The 17,680-nt window shown below is 36.8% G+C and overlaps 1 protein-coding gene across 1 annotated transcript in view; it reads left to right on the top strand.

Annotated features, from left to right (window-relative positions):
• The window catches only part of SAG (S-antigen visual arrestin), a 156,992-nt gene that overhangs the window by 122,927 nt on the left and 16,385 nt on the right, over positions 1-17,680 (top strand). The window contains exon 11 of the mRNA XM_044070934.1: positions 10,991-11,040. Coding sequence (XP_043926869.1) covers positions 10,991-11,040 — 50 coding nt within the window. The remainder of the gene's footprint in view (positions 1-10,990; positions 11,041-17,680) is intronic.

Here is a 17,680-nt window from a genome sequence, read left to right as displayed (position 1 = left end):
CTGGGACTGTGTTAATAGTTTGTGATATTTTTTTTTATTTGATTTGCTGTTTTTGATGGTATCATTTGCCTGCAGCTGCCGGTAGAGCAGTTAGTACTGTTTGCTTAAATATTACATTTATATACATTGTTTCCAATGCAAATAATTGGCTATTCACACTATGCGGTAGAAAACATCTATACTTTCTTGCAGGTAAATTATAGATTTTGTTTATTATATCAAGCAGATATGTTCATTTATGATACTGTTAGCAGCTTCTTATTTTAAATGTGATAAGGATAGATCTAAAGTGGGAATAGTTAATATAATGTTATATTTCTGAGATCTCAGAGTTGCATATAGCCTGTGAAGAGACTTTACTACTAGAATATAGTCAGCAATCATTTTTTCTAGTCATGGATATTAGGTTGCATAAGTCTATTTCATATTAATATAGGGCAGATAAAGACTGTTTTTCTGTGTGGATCAAATTAGAGCTATTGTCACTTTTGGGGGGCTTCTGTGCTAACTGATTTGTCCCTTGCTTTCCATGTTGCTTATTTTGCAGAAATATAATGGTACTATTACGAGTCTATTTTTATCATATAATAGATGAATGAACTGTGTTTACTTTCATTAAATAACCTATTAGTTGTATGTAACACTCATCACTATAGTAAACACAGTATGTGTATGTGTAAACTGACTCTATCGAATACAAGGATCTAGCAGCATTAATTGTGAAACTGAGTTGTTATTTCATTGTTTGGGATGTCACTGACTCTATCGAATACAAGGATCTAGCAGCATTAATTGTGAAATTGAGTTGTTATTTCATTGTTTGGGATGTCTTCTATTGCTTATTACTACCTGCTAAGAAGTAACAGGACTTTCTTGGCTTTTATTTAGTTCAATGAAAAAAGAGAAAAAGGGAAGTAATAAAACAGGAAAATTCTATTCCATTTCCCAGAGTTTTTGTGTGTCAATGACATACACCCACATTGTAATTGCTCCATATGGAGAAAAGATCAATATATTGTCTCAATTTGTTATATATTTATTATATAAACGACATATTTGATTGCAATTTTATTAACCTCATTTTCAAACTATGTGTTATAAACCTGGTGTTTTGTGGTATTGGGTATTATAATATGTACTTTTAGCAAGTTTTATTTAATTTTTTCTGATTAGCTACAATGTATAATAATGTTGCTTTTTAGAAGTATGTTCAGTTTATCTTTATCTTTCTTCCTTGAGGAGAGGCAATAGACAGAGGATTTCTACTATGTAAACATTGTTTGCCTCTGTGTTAATTGTAAGTTAAGAATTTTCTTTATTTGAGCATGAAAATCCCATTTTAGAAAAGTAATATGACCTCTTTTAAAGGTGAAGCTTACCAAGCTTTATACTCTATGTGTACATACAGACAGTATACACGCAGTAGTTTTTTATATAGTGAAAATTTAATTGGGCTTGTAATTAATAACTTTTTATATTTGTCAAGTTTGCTCAAGGTATTCTGACTTGTGTTATTGTAGAATTTGCAAAATCTGAATATTGTGATGCCTTAAAAGAGTATGGCGGAGTGAAGTGAAAAGAAGAATGAAAGGAAATTGAAAGAGGAAAGATAGGAAAGGGGGAAAAAGAAAGAGATGGGAGGGAGAGGTGGGGGGTAAGAAGGAGCGGCAAGTGAAAAGGAAAATGATATTTATTTTCTCATGTTGTGCCTGCTATTTAGTACTGTGTCATTTTTGGTATCTCTTTCCTGTGGTTTCTTTATGATTGTTTAAGAACTTCATTCAAATTATTTAATATGCCATTTCCCCCTGTTCCCCTTTTCTGTAGTAATAATGTTGATATATTTTTAAAGTGGTTAATGAATAAAGCACAGAAGATAATCATCTACTATATAATTGATGACATTAAAAACTGTAAAGTTATTCTGCGGGTGGTTATTATAAATACTTTTCTTATTTGATTAAATATTTGGTGATGTTAGCCATATCTAACATATCTTGCAATACAATCAATATTCAAACTATTCATACACTATTCCTAGACATTTGTTTTGGAATGTTAATAATGGATGTTTATAATTCTATCTCACTATGACTCAGGGTCAGGTTTTCTTTACTCTGGCTATATTAACTTTTAATATTTGACAATTTCTCATTTGTTTTGATTGAGCACTTTCTTTCTGTTCTAATGTATTTATTTATTTAAACCTTGTCTCCCTTATGCATGTAGCATTTGTAGAGCTCATTTTGGCATAGTTTGGTCGGTTATAGAGTGTAGTCTGATAGATCTCTCTTTATCTATTAGGCTAGGAATTTTGATAATTCCATGTTTGATATTGAATTTTTATATTCTAGTTGATAATATGTTCTATACTTTACCTTTTGAGATTTTTTCTTTCTAGGCCTGAAACAGAAATCTTTAATCTCCTAAGTATAAAAAGCTCTATATTGTTTGTATTTTTTTATTTTTTAGGTTATCATTTATCACCATGTGAAGGTGAGAGTTACAGGGAATCAGTATTAAATACTAATAGTAACCATATAAATTCCTTTATATACATCTATGGAATTAACTTTACTATCTTTAAAACATGAACGGTTTAAATAATCCAAGGAAAAGATCAGACTTGATAAGATATCTGAACATTAATAAAGCACAAATGGTCTTTCTCCAAGAAACTCATTTTAAAACTTCTGAAAGAGATATAAATTCATAAAAACACCTTCATTTCATGGGAAGCCAAACATTTTACTTGTTGGCAACACTACATTAAAGATTACAAAGTATTAGATATCCAACATATAATGAAATACTTTCACTTGATAGCCCAAGATTGGTTACTCTTACAAAGTATATTAATTTACTCTCAGGACCTCTGGAAACTAATTGGTAATTCCCCCTTCAAAGATAAACCTAAATTAATATCTTATTTATATGATATTTTATACAATAAGTCTAATATTGACAACATTATTTCAAAATTATATAAAATTTTAATAGACTATAAAAGGAAACCATGCCACACATTTTGGCATCATATTACTTTGGTTCATTTCCCTTTTTTATCTCAAGAAAATAAATCCAACATTTTGTCTTCAGTCAAGCTGACTTCCTGATCCCAATACTGGAGTATATTTACATAGACATTTTTACAAAGTGCTTTCTTTACACCAGACAAGACAGCTAAATTTGGTAAATCAAATATTATTTCTTGTTCTTGTTGGAGATGCACACTGGTCATGTATTTTTTATGATTTCCCAAAGTTAAAACAATTTTGGAGTGACACAGATATTTTTTTAAAAGCTCTGTTTTCGGACTTATTTCTGCTAACCAAATCCTTAGTTTTATTCAACATTAATGATGGTTATCCTTTGAAAAAAAGATAACTTGTTTTTACTATGGCCAATAGTTGCAATTGTTAGAAAATGTATCACTAGGAAATGGAACTCCAGTGCTTCTCCACTTTTGTTAGACTTCTTATCTCTACTGATAGAAATGGCACTTAAGGAAACTAAGATCAAAGAATTCAGGATTTACCCCAAGCTTTTTGCCAACAATCTTTAGAAGAAAGTAATTTCCTTTGTTGAAACTCTTAAATGGTTGCTACCTCTCACTAACAAATCTGGATTATGTGTTATCATTTATGTTATTTATTTAATTAGTTAGAGATTATTAACTAGTGCTCCTTTAATTTCTTTGTATTCTTTTTCAGGCCGATGTATATATTGTATATAGTTTTTGTATGTCATTTTGATTATTTGTTTGTGTTATAAAAATGTATCACTTCATTACTGTATTAATAGAAAAATAAAATTATTTGAGTAAAAAAAGAAGAGGCAACAATATTAAAAGGATTTTTGAGAATACCTCAAAATGATAAAATGTGTGGTGGCCTGCAAGTATTGTAAATATATCCATGGAGGACCATAGTTAACAGTAAGCAATCATGATAGGACCATAAGATTCCCAGGTCCTTGTTCTTATAGAAGTGCAAGGATGGTATATTTAGCTAGCTGCCTGTCCTGTGGTGCATTTGTAATAGGCAAAATGGAGAAACTGCTGTGACAGATAATTTATCATCATTCATATGAAATTAAAAATAAGAAAGCTAGAATAATCCTTTACAAACATTCCACCCAGTGTGTTAGTTTAAAAATATATATTTTTGTAACAGGCAAATGTGAAAAGTCTCTTAGATGAGGTAACTGGGATAAGAAGCTAACTTACAGAGAACAGCATTGGTAATTGCTTGTAAATGCTCTTAATCCATTGTGATTAAATGAACACATTTCAATTACTATCTGTCTTAGATTAAGAGCTGCAAAACTGTAACCTATGTGTATTGAATAATTATCTATCAAGCTAACAAATACACGTTTTCTCTACTTTTAAATGCATATGTTTTTGACATGCATATTCCCATAAATTATCCTGTTTTTGTAAAAATTTAACAACCAACAGGCTTGTATTACATACTATTTTCATTTATATATCTTTTAATGTATTTAAATTAATTATTTTTTTTGGCATTTAACTCTTATACTTTTAAAAAGCTTTGAAGGACATTTAACTACGCCTAGTATCAGCTGATTTTATGTCATATAACTCATTCTTTTAGAAGAGGAAATAGTAGATTGCAACAAGATGGTTCTGGTGAAGTCTTTATGAAAAATATTCTAAGATGAAAGCACTTACTGGATTTTTATTTTTAGTTTTAACTAATTAAAGTGATTATTTTTTGCATCTTAGGACTTGCTTTACTAGCACAAGCAATCAGTATCATGGTGATATAATTTTAAAATCCTCCTTCTGGGGCTCACATCACCATCCACATGTGGAATACACATCACACCAAATCCCGGACAGTGAAAGTTTGCTGTAGATTTGGATTCCTATGTTCTACTGACTTGCTAACTGTGCTCTGTGCACTCCTTCACCTGTCATGTGCTCAATGCTCCCTTGCTTACTGTGCTCTGTGCACTCCTTCACCTGTCATGTGCTCAATGCTCCCTTGAGTACTATGGTCTTTACAGTGCTTTACATGCTTTGGATTCTCCTTTCCCTATCATGCTGCTAATGTTCCATTGCTTTCCATGCTCCGGGTATTTCTTAACTTATCAAACTACTGACATTCTTTTTTACCATGGTGCTGATATCGCCTTTATCTGTTGCACTCCTGTAACCCCTGTATCTGTTGAGTTTCTGTCACTACTTTAGATGTCATACTCCTGTACATGTCTTATTTGTCATGTTTATACCACTCCTTCTGCTATTTTACTCCTGATTCAGATAAAATTTTAATTTTATTTTTGCCACTAAGGTGATTGCTACTTTCTCATTATTTTTGTACAGTGCTTAGTGAAACACAATATTTTAAAAGTTGAGATGAGATAAGATGATGCTTCTTTATATGCTTGTCATCATACCTTTCAACCTGGAAACATCAAAAATCTGGACAACGCCCATGAAAAATAGGTACAAATCTGTACACTGATTAACATCTAATTTGCATACATAATTACATAACCCCACCCACTCCAATGGAATTGTGGGGTATCAATTTTCAAATGCAAACTGAAGAACAGACAACCAAAATATGGCACCACTGACCCCCTGCAGCCATTCCAATGTCCCATTACCTGGCGATTTCACCACATTTACCATAAACACTAATGTGTGCATACTGCTTTACTTATACAATGATTATTTGGATTTATTCTTACATTTTGTAGCACAATGCACAAAACACTAACAGATATCTACTAAACAAAGTAATACTGTCTCACAATGAAAATAGACTTGGCATTAAAACTTCACATTCATTGAAACCCACACCACATCCAAAGAAAATGCATCTGGCCGGTGGTGGATAAAGATTACCTTTGGGCTGTTTTCGAATCATAGGCCCCTTGCACACAAAACAAGAAACATACATGTGTTCTTTGATACACCTTTCTGACTTTATTAAATTATATTCCTTGTATAACACAGCACACTTAAAACTTAGAGCGCATTTTAAATTATTTTTCCAGTATGCAATGAAACAAAATGCATGAAGCAATAATGACAAAACTGCCCAAGTCAGAACATTTCCATCATAAATGTTTACACACACACACACACACACACACACACACACACACACACACACACACACACACACACACCCTGGCTGTCATAAATGAAAAGCAGTAGAACCCACAGCCTTCTGCATCAAAAAGCAAGCATTCTACCTGTTGTGCTACGAACAACACAAAGTCACAAACCGATTTGGCATAAGCAGCACTGCTTAGACCAAATAAATGAAAAGCATATGCAGATAGTTCTAACACAAAATATAAGTGCTTACTGTAAAGTAAGAAACACACACACACACACACACACACACACACACACACACACACACACACACACACACACACACACACACAGCTACTCTTGAAACAAAATTATTTTTTTCCAAAATAACTAATTCCACAATAGGTTAATATAAATCAATCAGGTGTTCCAGTCTCACATTCATTGCATACTTAAATACTCACTATTAAAAATATCTAGCATCCATATACTAGCTTGTTTGCTGTGCACATCCATTTCTGTTTAGCCAGTAATTAAATATAAGAACTGAGACTGCTGTTACTAGCCAGACAAATAAGCAATTTGTAAACGAAGCCCTAAAAATAATGTCTTAGATGGATAGGCAGTGTGATAAGCCAAAATGCCTTTCTGTTTACATGCCACAATAGTTTTAGAGGGTAGTCTGCTTGAGACATGGTATAATCATGGTGTAAGCCCATTCTGTTACAGCATGATGCCATCATGCAATCCATCTGGTATGGCGTATTACAAATGGTCTACCTTAGAGTGTTAAGCCACAATGTTTGTGTGCCACACGAGGTATGTATTTCTCACCAGTCTTGTCACTGTTTTTCTCAGACATGGATTCATATCAGGCACACTTAAAACTTCTTGCTGCCCTTAAAAGCACTTAAAGGCATAAATCTCTCACGTCAAGCAGGGCCAAACATGGATAAACCTACATGTCTATATCTATAGCTATATCTTTATCTATATCAATCTATCTATCTATACAGAGAGAGATCTATGTATATATAGGCAAGATAAAGACTTGTATCAAATATCACTTACACATGCATTAAGTTTAGCAGGTGACAAATACCAAACTCCAAGCCCTTGTATGGGACCCCCCTTTATCCTGAAAAAAGAATTTACCAAAATCAGGTAATACCACATGTCCAAACAGTATGCTTTCTTCCCCAAATGACACCCCATAGGCAGAAACAAAAGAATTAAAACTTATCTACATTATTGTCCATAGTGCCTCCAGCAAAGTTCCGGAACTACAGGCATTTGTTGTTCTTTGAAATACGGATAGTACCAAAAGTAAAAAAGGTTAATATACCAGACTTTGGTATGTTCTACCAAGGACATGGATCACTGTGGTTCAGGCTGAGTTGTACTAGTAGCCTTATATCATCTCACTTGTACTGTGTATGAGAAGCTGTGTTGTTACCAGAAAAACACGGAAGTCTTTACAATTGAAAATCTTAAATCCTATAATCTCATTGAGATTCACTTTCCTGACAGACAACCAACAGTGTGTAAGATGACACTATATTTCTGAATAAATAATATGTCTCTAACACACAAAAACTTACCATATCTCGCACTTGAAAAACAGTCCCAAACAAGCTCTCCATGCTGCTGCAGGCCAGTGGCTAGTCCCAAACTGTTCCCGCTCACATTTGAAACAGTCAGCCGGAAATACGTGAGCTCCTTTAGCTCAATTCCAACAGGCTGGTAGAGGGTGCTGATGTCATTGCGCAGGCTGGAATCTTAGAGGGAGCTGACGTCATCGCGTACATGATGACGTCAGCTGCACAAGCTGCGAAAATTAAAAAACAAATAGAAAAAATTGGAAATGAAGGGGTGCCACTCGGGAATCTTGGCACCCCTTCATTTGAACCCCAAAACTTGGTAAAAAACGAGCAATTCGGCATGGTTGAGAGGTATGCATGTCATTCTTCTCACAATATTTTACTTCTCATGCAGGTGACTCTTTTACCTTTTGTATTCCTGACTCATCACTCAAACTCTTACCCATCATGCTCCTGTCATATCTTTACCCATCACACTTCAGTCAGGAATAGGTCTCAGCACATCCATTTATAGGTTCATATGTGTTTACTAGGCTAATGACCACAAGGGCCTTTTTAAACCTAGCCATGCATCCCAAATCTCTGAAAAGGTCTGATACCCTTGATAAGTGTAAGCAGGGGTTTGAGAGATGAGCCATTTACAAGTTACTTGTGTCCATTATAGACACAAGTGCCAAACCAGGGATGAATTTCTGGTTTCCCATCCAATTATCCAAATTGCACTTGAATTGGGTTATGGAGAAACTCTGCTTCATATGGATGGGGAGCATGTTCCATAGACGTGGTAGTCTCTGGGATACATACCTATCTCTCCAGCAAGACCTGTTTATATAAACAGACAAAGTTTAAGTCTTTAGAATGGGTAATTCTGGCGCTGTTTGTTTTGTGGATATGCAGAAGGACCATCAGAGTGAGGTCTGACAATGCACTTTATGCCAGGCATAGACCTCCCCTTAGAAGCCTGTAGGAGACAGAATACAGGGACAGGGCCTTGAGGCGGTCTGCATAGGACATTTTACTTACGTCCTGTATTATTTTAGTGAGGAACCTCTGTGGATGTTGCAGTTGTTGGATATGCCTGGTTAGGTACATACCAAAGGGAGAATTGTACTCAATGATAGGTCTGATGAATGCCAAATACATTGGAACAATGACTTCCTTGGACTTAGATGCCATACGTTTGTTTATAAGTTGTGCAATATAGAATGATTTCCTCACCACTGTAGACACATGGTGGTCAAAGGTTAGATTACTATCTATGTGTGTCCCTAAGTCCCTGACTACTGGGTCAATTCTAAGGGGTATGTTGTCAATATGACAGTTACCAGAGATGAATGACTTCCCAAACGATACTATTATGCATTTCTTGGCATTTAGTTTTTGTCCATGGCTCTGACACCAGTTGTTTGTCTGTGTCAGCCCCTCCTGGAGAACATTTGTGTCAGTGTTAGATTCAATGAACAGCTCCTAATTTGCAATCATATGCAAATTTAGTCAGCCAGAGACCACTGACATTGGCCTGAGAAGTAAATGCCAAAAAGGAGCTGTCCAAGGACTGATCCCTGAGGGACTCCACTTGTGACTGGCCTCTTTGTAGATTGGACTCCCCAATTCTAACTTCCTGGGTCCTGTCTGTGAGCTAGTTGGCTATCCACCGGGTGGCATACAGGTTTGTACATAACCTCTTGAGTTTGTCAGCATTGCCCAAGTAGAGTATTGTGTCAAATGCCTTAGCCAGGTCAAGGTAGGCAGTGTTAATGATTTTGCCCACATCCATTCCTTTGGTGACCTCCTCAAAGAAGTCCACCAGGTTAAGTAGGCATGATCTGCCCTTAACGAAGCCAAATGGGGTTGGTTCCAGAATCTGGAGGTTTACAATGTCTCTATTGATCATCTCCATGATAATTCTTTCTATGGCCTTACATGTAAGACTAGTGAGACTTATGGGTCTGTAGTTTCCAGAGTATATTGATGGCCCACCTTTGTGCAGAGGGATGACTGTTGCCTTTCTTCATTCATGAGTCACAAAACCTGTTTGGAGGCTAAAGTTAAATAGTAATTCCAGAGGCCCTGATAGGTCATGTTTCATGGTATTTAGAAGACATCCTCGGATATTGTCTGGGCCCATTGATACAGTGTTCTTCGTCTTAGAGAGTGCATTAAGAACCTGTTCCCTAGTGATAGTAGGGGGAGTTATATTTGATGATATTTCCTGAGGGAAGGTTGAGGAGGAGAAAGGGGTGAAGTTGGAGCTGAATTTATCAGCCAGGAGGTTTGCTATGCCTTCTGGCTCAGTATAGGTGGCTCCATTTACAATGTGCTCTGCATACAATTGTGTATTGCCTTTGAGTCTGTGGACATAGCTAAAGAATGTTTTGTGGCTTGGCCTGAAAGGCCAAACTTACCTCAAATTTGGCTTTGGTAGACTTTATTTGTCCTCTGAGTTGTTTCTGCATAGGCAGCAGTGTTCTCAGGGAATTATGGGGGCTTGAAATTTTGCCAGGTTCTCACTTAATTAATTAATTTATTTATTTTATTTTACATCTGATTACTGGGAAAGTCTGACTAGACAACGTATCCATTTTCAGCAGAGGCCCGGGGAGAAAAGCTCCACACAGACAGATGAAACTAACAAGTATTTTAAAGGAAAAAAAAACAACAGAGAAGGTAGATTACAAAACAACTGTACATAGAGTATAATTTTACATAGTTTAAATATCAACAAATATGTACAAATAAGGATACAACCGAGATAAAATATGTCGCATAAAGGAGATGTAAAATAACATTGGGTTATATTTAATATATAAAATCCACAGTAAATTCCCAGGTAGTAGTGTTAGTATGAAGAAAGAATATGCAAGATTTTTTTTTTTTAGTTTAATAGCCAAAGGTTAGCCTTAGAATAGCTCCTGAATATTCCTCTAGTTTTCTTTGTTGCATATGCCTAATATGTGAACTCCACAGTTCTGTACCTGTTGCATCAGCCTGCACTATTATCTGCTAAACCTCCATGCCCATCACAAAGTCTGAATGGCGCTGAACCCTAGCTGCAATCCCCAAAAATGTTGTTACTGTCTATCCAATAATGCCTTGTAGTTGTCCACTATTAAATGTGTTTAAGTTTTCACCATGTATGTTATCATTGTCATATTACTTTGCTGATTTTAATGGATTCATTGCACATGGACTTTTAAATGCTTGTTATTACTTTGCATATTGTTATATTCACTGCTATGACAAGATGCTTAGGCTTTGCCAATGACCTGTATTCATGTTCATTGCTATTAATCAGAACTTTTTTTTCTAGTGATGTCACCGTGGAATTACCTTTCCGTCTTATGCATCCCAAACCATCAGGTTAGTATAAAACCTCACTAAGGTGTTGACAAACATTATCTGCTGGAAGTGTGGTGCACTGTGCTAGAAATAGTGATGGTGGAACCTAGTAGTAGGGAGCCTTAAGTGTCAGTAATAGTGATAGGGAGCCCTAAGTGTCAGTAATAGTGGTAGGGAGCCTTAAGTGCCAGGAATAGGGATAGAGAGCCCTTAGTGCCAGGAATAGGGATAGGGAGCACTTAGTGCTAAGAATGATGATAAGGGAACTATATGTGCCTGGAATAGTGATGGGGCACTCTGATCCCCAGGAACAGTGATAGGGGAACCCTGAGTGCTAGGAATAGTGATAAGGAGCCCTAATTTTCAGGGCTAGGGATCAGGAGCCCTAAGTGCCAGAATAGGGTCAGGGACCCCTTAACTGAGTGATGATAAAAGAGCTATGAGTGCCTGGAATAGTAGTGGGGAGTGTTGAGTAACAGGAATAGTGATAGGGAACCCTAAATGGTAGGAATAGTAATAGGAAATCCTAAGTTCCGGGAATAATAGGGTGCTTTAAGTCTCATGAATAGTTACTGAGGAACCCTGAGTGCCAGGAATAGTCATAGGGAGAGCTGAGTACCAGAAATAAAAACAATGAGCTCTGCACATGCACAGACCGTGTGTGTGTGAGCAGAAAGAAGGTAGGTGTGTGTGCATGTGTGTTTGTGTGTGTGAATGTGAGCAGAGAGAAGGTAGGTGTGTATGCATGTGTGTTTGTGTGTGTTTTTAACATACCTCTCAACTGTCCAGATTTAGCCTCATAGTTTTTCTGGCAAATCATTGAGGACCGAAAGCCACTAAATAATGACATATATATATATATATATATATATATATATATATATATATATATATATATATATATATATATATGAGTCTCAGACTTCAGATTCTTCAGAAACTAAGTGCTAACACAAATCCTGTTATTCTAGCAATGTTCTAAGTTAGAAAGAGCAATATATACAATCTATCCCTATTCTGGGCCACTGTTTCCCTATTATTTCAGGCTTTGTCCAGATTTCTTGCATTAAGAGGTTGACAGATATGCATGCCTCTCAACTGTCCAGATTTTTGTAGAATGTCTTGATTTTTGCCTCATATTTTTGACATATTCCTTATTTGTGGTTTTCAGACAAATCAGATAACTAAATATGTCATATATTTGTGTGTCAGACTTCATTTCTTTCAGAAAATGCATACTAAGACAAATGCTGTTATTCCAGCAACTTTCTAAGTCTATAAGAAGAATATTTAAAATCTGTCCCTATTTTTGGGCCTTTGTCCCCAGTGATTTTAGGCTTTTTTTTAAATACCTTTATTGAATTATCCACTTGTGACATAGACAAATTTGCATTTATGTAAAAGTATTCAACCTGGATTAACAAGTTTATGTTTACAAACATTACATAAATTATTCAATTACTGCCTTTTTTTAAAACAAGAAACATATTTATTAAACCATCACTTGTTTATTTATTTATTTATTGGCATTTGTTAACCTGATTAGTCCAACGAAGCCAGGGGCCCATTTTCAGTAGAGACCCGAGGAGTAAAGCTCCAGAAATAATACAAGTAATCATGATATTTACAAAATATTAAAGTAGGGCCACAGACATATATCAGAAGTCAAAAATTTGTGTACATCAGTACAGTGCATAGGTAAAATAACAGTTAACAAGTACAATTTCCAAAATTTGAGAACAACAGTATATAGCATAAGCCAAATGACAAATAAAAGGGTTAGAGAATATTACACTAAGGAGTACAGTATGAATACAGTTTGCTAGACCAAGTACAGGGAGGAAAAAGAGTTGATAGGGAAAAGCAGATAAGATGAGAAGAGAGGAGACCAGTTCAAGTGGGGGGTTGACAAGGACATGACCAAGTCTTCAGGAGAAAAAGTTTAAGTTCTTTCTTAAACAGGTATTTATGCTGAATGCTTCTTATGTTGAGAGGGAGGGAGTTCCAAACATGGGCTACAGAGTATTTGTAAAGGGTCTTACCAATGTTTTTTGGGGTTTGGCAGTAAGGAGGTGATGAGGGGGGTTATAGAAGGAGACTAAATTGGAGATGGAGGGACAGGATGAGGGTTCATATAGGATATATTGTGTAATATGTAACTCGGGTATAAGTAGCTGTTTGGAGAATTCTGGCCAATGGAGTAATCTAAAGACAAGATAGTGGTGAGATTTGTAAGGAAAGTTCGCGGCATATCTGGCAGTTTTGTTATAAGTTTGCTCTAGTTTAGTGATAAGAGATGTTTGAACATGAGTAAGGGCAGGGCCAGAATAAAGGGGGTAGGGTAGGAGTAGGGCCAGAGCGGGGGAGGGTTTGGAGGAGGGTGACAGGTTTTTTTGATTATGAAAGAGAAGTTCAAGTTTCTGTTGGGTCTTTTTTATACTTTGCTAGTTATGAATATCACATTTTAATTCATCATCAATGATAACTCCAAGTAGTTTAATTTGGGGTTCAGGTTTAATAATGGTGTTGTTGAGAGATGATATAGAGAAAGAGGCTTTGTGCTGGGCAAGTTTTTAGGGAGGAAGTGGAGGAGTTTTTTTTTTTTTTAATATGAGTTGTTTATCAGAGAGTCAGGTTTCAACAAAGGAAATGGTTTGTTGAGTAAGAGCCAGTAGATCAGGGATGTTGTGTGCAGAGGTAATGAGGGTGGAGCCGTCAGCGTACTGTAGAAGTGTCGAGAGGTTGGTAGAAGAATGAAGTTTATTAGTGAATATATTAAACAGGAGGGGGCCCAGGATTTATCCTTGGGAACTCCAGTTTTAACAGGGAGGAATGAAGAGAGGGCAGTTTGCCAGCAGACAGATTGCTGTCTGCCGGAGAAATAGCTAGAGAACCAGTTGATGGAGGAGATAGAGAGGTGTAGGTCTGAGAGTTTATTTAGAAGTTTAGAATGAGAGACAGTATCAAAGGCCTTTGAAAGATCAAGGAAAATACTGGAGACAAGGAGGTTATTGTCATGGGTTTCAGCTATTATTTGGGTAAATGACAATAATGCAGTAGAAGTGCTATGGTGAGGCCTAAAGCCATGTTGGGTAGGAGTGAGGAGACTGTTATCAAGGTTTTTGAGCAGCTGAACATGGATGCACCTTTCTAAGATTTTGGATAGGGGGCAGGATAGCAATTGGTCTAAAGTTAGAAGGAGCTGTAGAGGTGCTGCCTTTGTGAAGAGGGATAGTATAGAAGGATATCCAAATGTCAGGGATCAGTGCTTCTGAGATTGAATGGTTAATAAGAATAGACACAGGGTAGGCAATGGATTGTGCACCTATTTTTAGGAAATGAGGAGTAGTTGGTCTGCTGAGGGTGAGCAGGGTTTACGTTTGTTAAGGAGAGATTTAATTGTAACTGGAACTGGTTGGAAAGAAAAAGCATTGGGAATAGTTTTGTTATGGGGTAGTGGAGGTTTTGTGTGAGATGTACTGTTTTGTGTATAAGTGTGAGGTTTTGAATAGTTTCTATGAAACAGTTGTTAAGGAGGGAGCAGTTTCAGAAGTTGTGTTGTTAGGAAAGGAGTTGGGGTAGTGGGGTTACCTGGGTGGAGTAGGTTGTTGATGGTGGTCCAGAATTTATGTGGATTTTTGTGTGGACTACTTTGGTTAGAGGAAAAAAAAGCTCTCTTATCTTTGTTGGCAAGTTTTTTAGCCAGGTTTCTGAGCTCTCTGTATGTCTGCAGTAAGAGAGGGGACTTGCTTTTAACCCAGGGTTTCCAGGAAGAATCTCTTTTGTGCATGATTGAGTGGGTTTGTTTTGTTAGCTGGGGGAGTAGTTGGATTTGATTCTGATTTTTCTGGATGGTGCAATGGAATCAAGTGTGTCAAGGAAAATCTTATTGAAGGAATTTGCCTCATTGAGAGGGAGGTGATAGATGAAGGACCAATTAATGCCAGATAGTTTGGAGTTAAAAGTATCTTGGTCAAAGTGGGTAAGATTTCAGCATACCCTGTAAGTAGGGTCTTTAGGTGAGTATTGGGTGAATCTGTGTATGGAGGTTGGAGAGTAGTCACTCAATGGGATGGAAAGTAAACCGGGATTATGATAGAAGTGAGGAACTGAAGTAAGGATCCAGTCAAAGATGGGTCCGGATGAGGGGTTTTGTTTATTCTAGTAGGTGTGGAGATATGGTAATGAAAACCATGAAGGTTAAGACTATAGGCAGGAGATGAGGGGAACAGTTTAGTCCAGTCTATATTAGTACCTCCAAGTATGATAGTTTCATAAGGGATATGGTGAGTAATCCAGGATGGAAATATTATTGTCAGGGGAATGTATATTCCCTATGGCAAATTTTTTGTGAGGGCTGAGGTAACAATTTACGATGGGTATTTCAGCAGGTGAGAAGCAGAGAACAGAGATGGTGAGAAGGGACAGGTTAATTAGCTCAGAGTAGAGGAAAGCACCCCCTCCTCCCTGTTTATTGGTTCTGTCTGAGAGAAAGATATTATAACCTGGAGGTAGGATTTCTGTGTTAAGGATGTGAGGTTTCAGGTGTGACTAGGAATGAAAAGGAGTTAGTGAGGAGGGGAAGGGGGAATAATAAGAATGTAAGGGAGGAGAGATAGATGGGAGTGGTTATAGGAGTGAAGCAGGTGTTAGATTAGTTAGAGAGGGTGAATGGTTGGATAGGAGGAAGAGGTGTGGTGAATAAGAGTATATATGTAAAGAAAGTGAGAGTGTGTGGGAATAGGGGTAGGGCAGGGGGAGCGGAGAGAGCCCAAGCAGAGCAAGGACAAATGGAGCAGGCAGAGCCAGGAGCAGAAGATCCCTATGCTTCAAAAAAGCTGTCAGTGGGGCTTGCACTTAAGTTTAGCAGTGAGAAAAGTGTTTAGAGTGGAAAGACTAGGTGAGTAAAGCCAGATGTTGATACTGTATGAAGTGAACCCTTGGCTTAGAAAAGAGAGTAGACAAGCAGCAAGGTCTTAGCCTTTTGTACACTTTCCTGGAGTGAGTTAGGTGTCAAAGTGATATAGAGACTAGGGAGAGAGATGCATACTCAGTGGGGATGGAAGAAAGGTGGTGGTTATGGGGGGGGGGGTTAGTGAGCTGAGAAATATGTGTGCATGCCACAGCCTAAATTAATTTGCAAAAAATAGACAAAAAAATGCTTTTAACACCAGGTGAGGAAGAAGCAATTGGGACATGCACATAACTCTTGTGATGGCATTTTTCTATTTTTGTTGGTTTCCTCCCGTCTTTGGCTAGACAACAATCCTTGTATCACTTTGAGGGTCAGTAGATAGAATGTCAGCCAGGTATATTTAGGGTGGGGGTGGGGGGATTGAGGTCACTTTTCCGTGTAGTTGACTACTGTAAAATAAAAGAGAGGTGTAATGAAAATAAGATAGTGAGCTTAGGGTGGTAAAAACCTTCATTATACTCTAGAAGAGAGAGCAATTAATGGAGGGGTAATGAATATTAGGGGCAAGCAGAAAGAGTAAAATAGAAGGCAAAGGATTGATAGAGACAGAGAGAGAAAAATAAAAACAAAAAAGAGTGGAAGTTGCAGGCTGGAGGGTGAGAAAGAGAAAAGGTAGAAGGCTTGGATAGAGGACTCCTGGATTTGCAGGTTGCAGTAGAAAGGAAAGACAAGACTAGCAAGGCTTGAGGAGCTAGAAAGGAGAGTAGCTTAGTTTACAATACAGATATGGAGAAAGGGTCCTTTAAGTAGGTACTGGGAGGGGGAAAACACACAGGTGATAGAAGAATGATCAAGGGAAGCATGCATTTACTCTAACATCTGGAGTACACAAAAATAAGAAAGTACAAAACATAGTAAGGTCAAGGGACTTACAACATAGGCAATCATATATTTATACAAATGGAAACAAATCACACCTACACAATCCTAGTTGCAAGGATTTTACATCAAAAACCATACCACCCACTCCCAATTTCAAACATTATACATCACTTATAATCTACCCAATTATTTTCAAACATTACATAGCTCATTTAAGTCCTATCTTCTTTTAAACCTCATTCCTCCCCTGTATGTATTGTTTCCACAATTCCCATTTTTTCTATATAGTTTGCTCCAACCCTTTTCTAAAGATCTCATTTCCAGTTGTTTTATCTCTGCTACTATATTCACTACTTCTAGTATAGATGGTTTAGATTTTGATTTCCATTTTCTAGTAATTGCTTTTTTGGCAACCACCATAATTAGACACAGCAAGGCATTACCATGTCTAGGCAATTCTTATTCTGTCATAGCTTAGAAAAATCATCTCCCTCATCACACCAATCTGCTCACCCAGCATCTCTGACAGTGCATCCCACAGGGAATCCTTAAAGTCCACCAACTCATCACACTCCCAGAAAATATGTTCCCAATTACCTCTTTCTTCCCTCTTACACCTCCATTTGCTGTCTACCTGAGGAAAACTTTTCTGGAGTCTACTTGGGGTATATAAATATTTATGTAAACATTTCCAAGCAAAAATCCTAAATCTTCTAGATTTTACATATTTGGGAGACATACATATATCCTCCCATTGTTTCTTTGTGAATTGCTTATCCAGTCTTTCTTCCCAATTATTTCTAACCTCCTCTGATTGATTCTTGTAGTTACCATGCAATATTTTATATTCCCTACTAATTATTC

The sequence above is a fragment of the Protopterus annectens genome, chromosome 4.part1 (genome assembly GCF_019279795.1).
Source record: "Protopterus annectens isolate FY-2018-M chromosome 4.part1, PAN1.0, whole genome shotgun sequence".
Classification (NCBI taxonomy): domain Eukaryota; kingdom Metazoa; phylum Chordata; order Ceratodontiformes; family Protopteridae; genus Protopterus; species Protopterus annectens.
The sequence above is the reverse complement of the archived record's forward strand: the minus strand, read 5'-3'. Positions and strand labels throughout refer to the sequence as shown.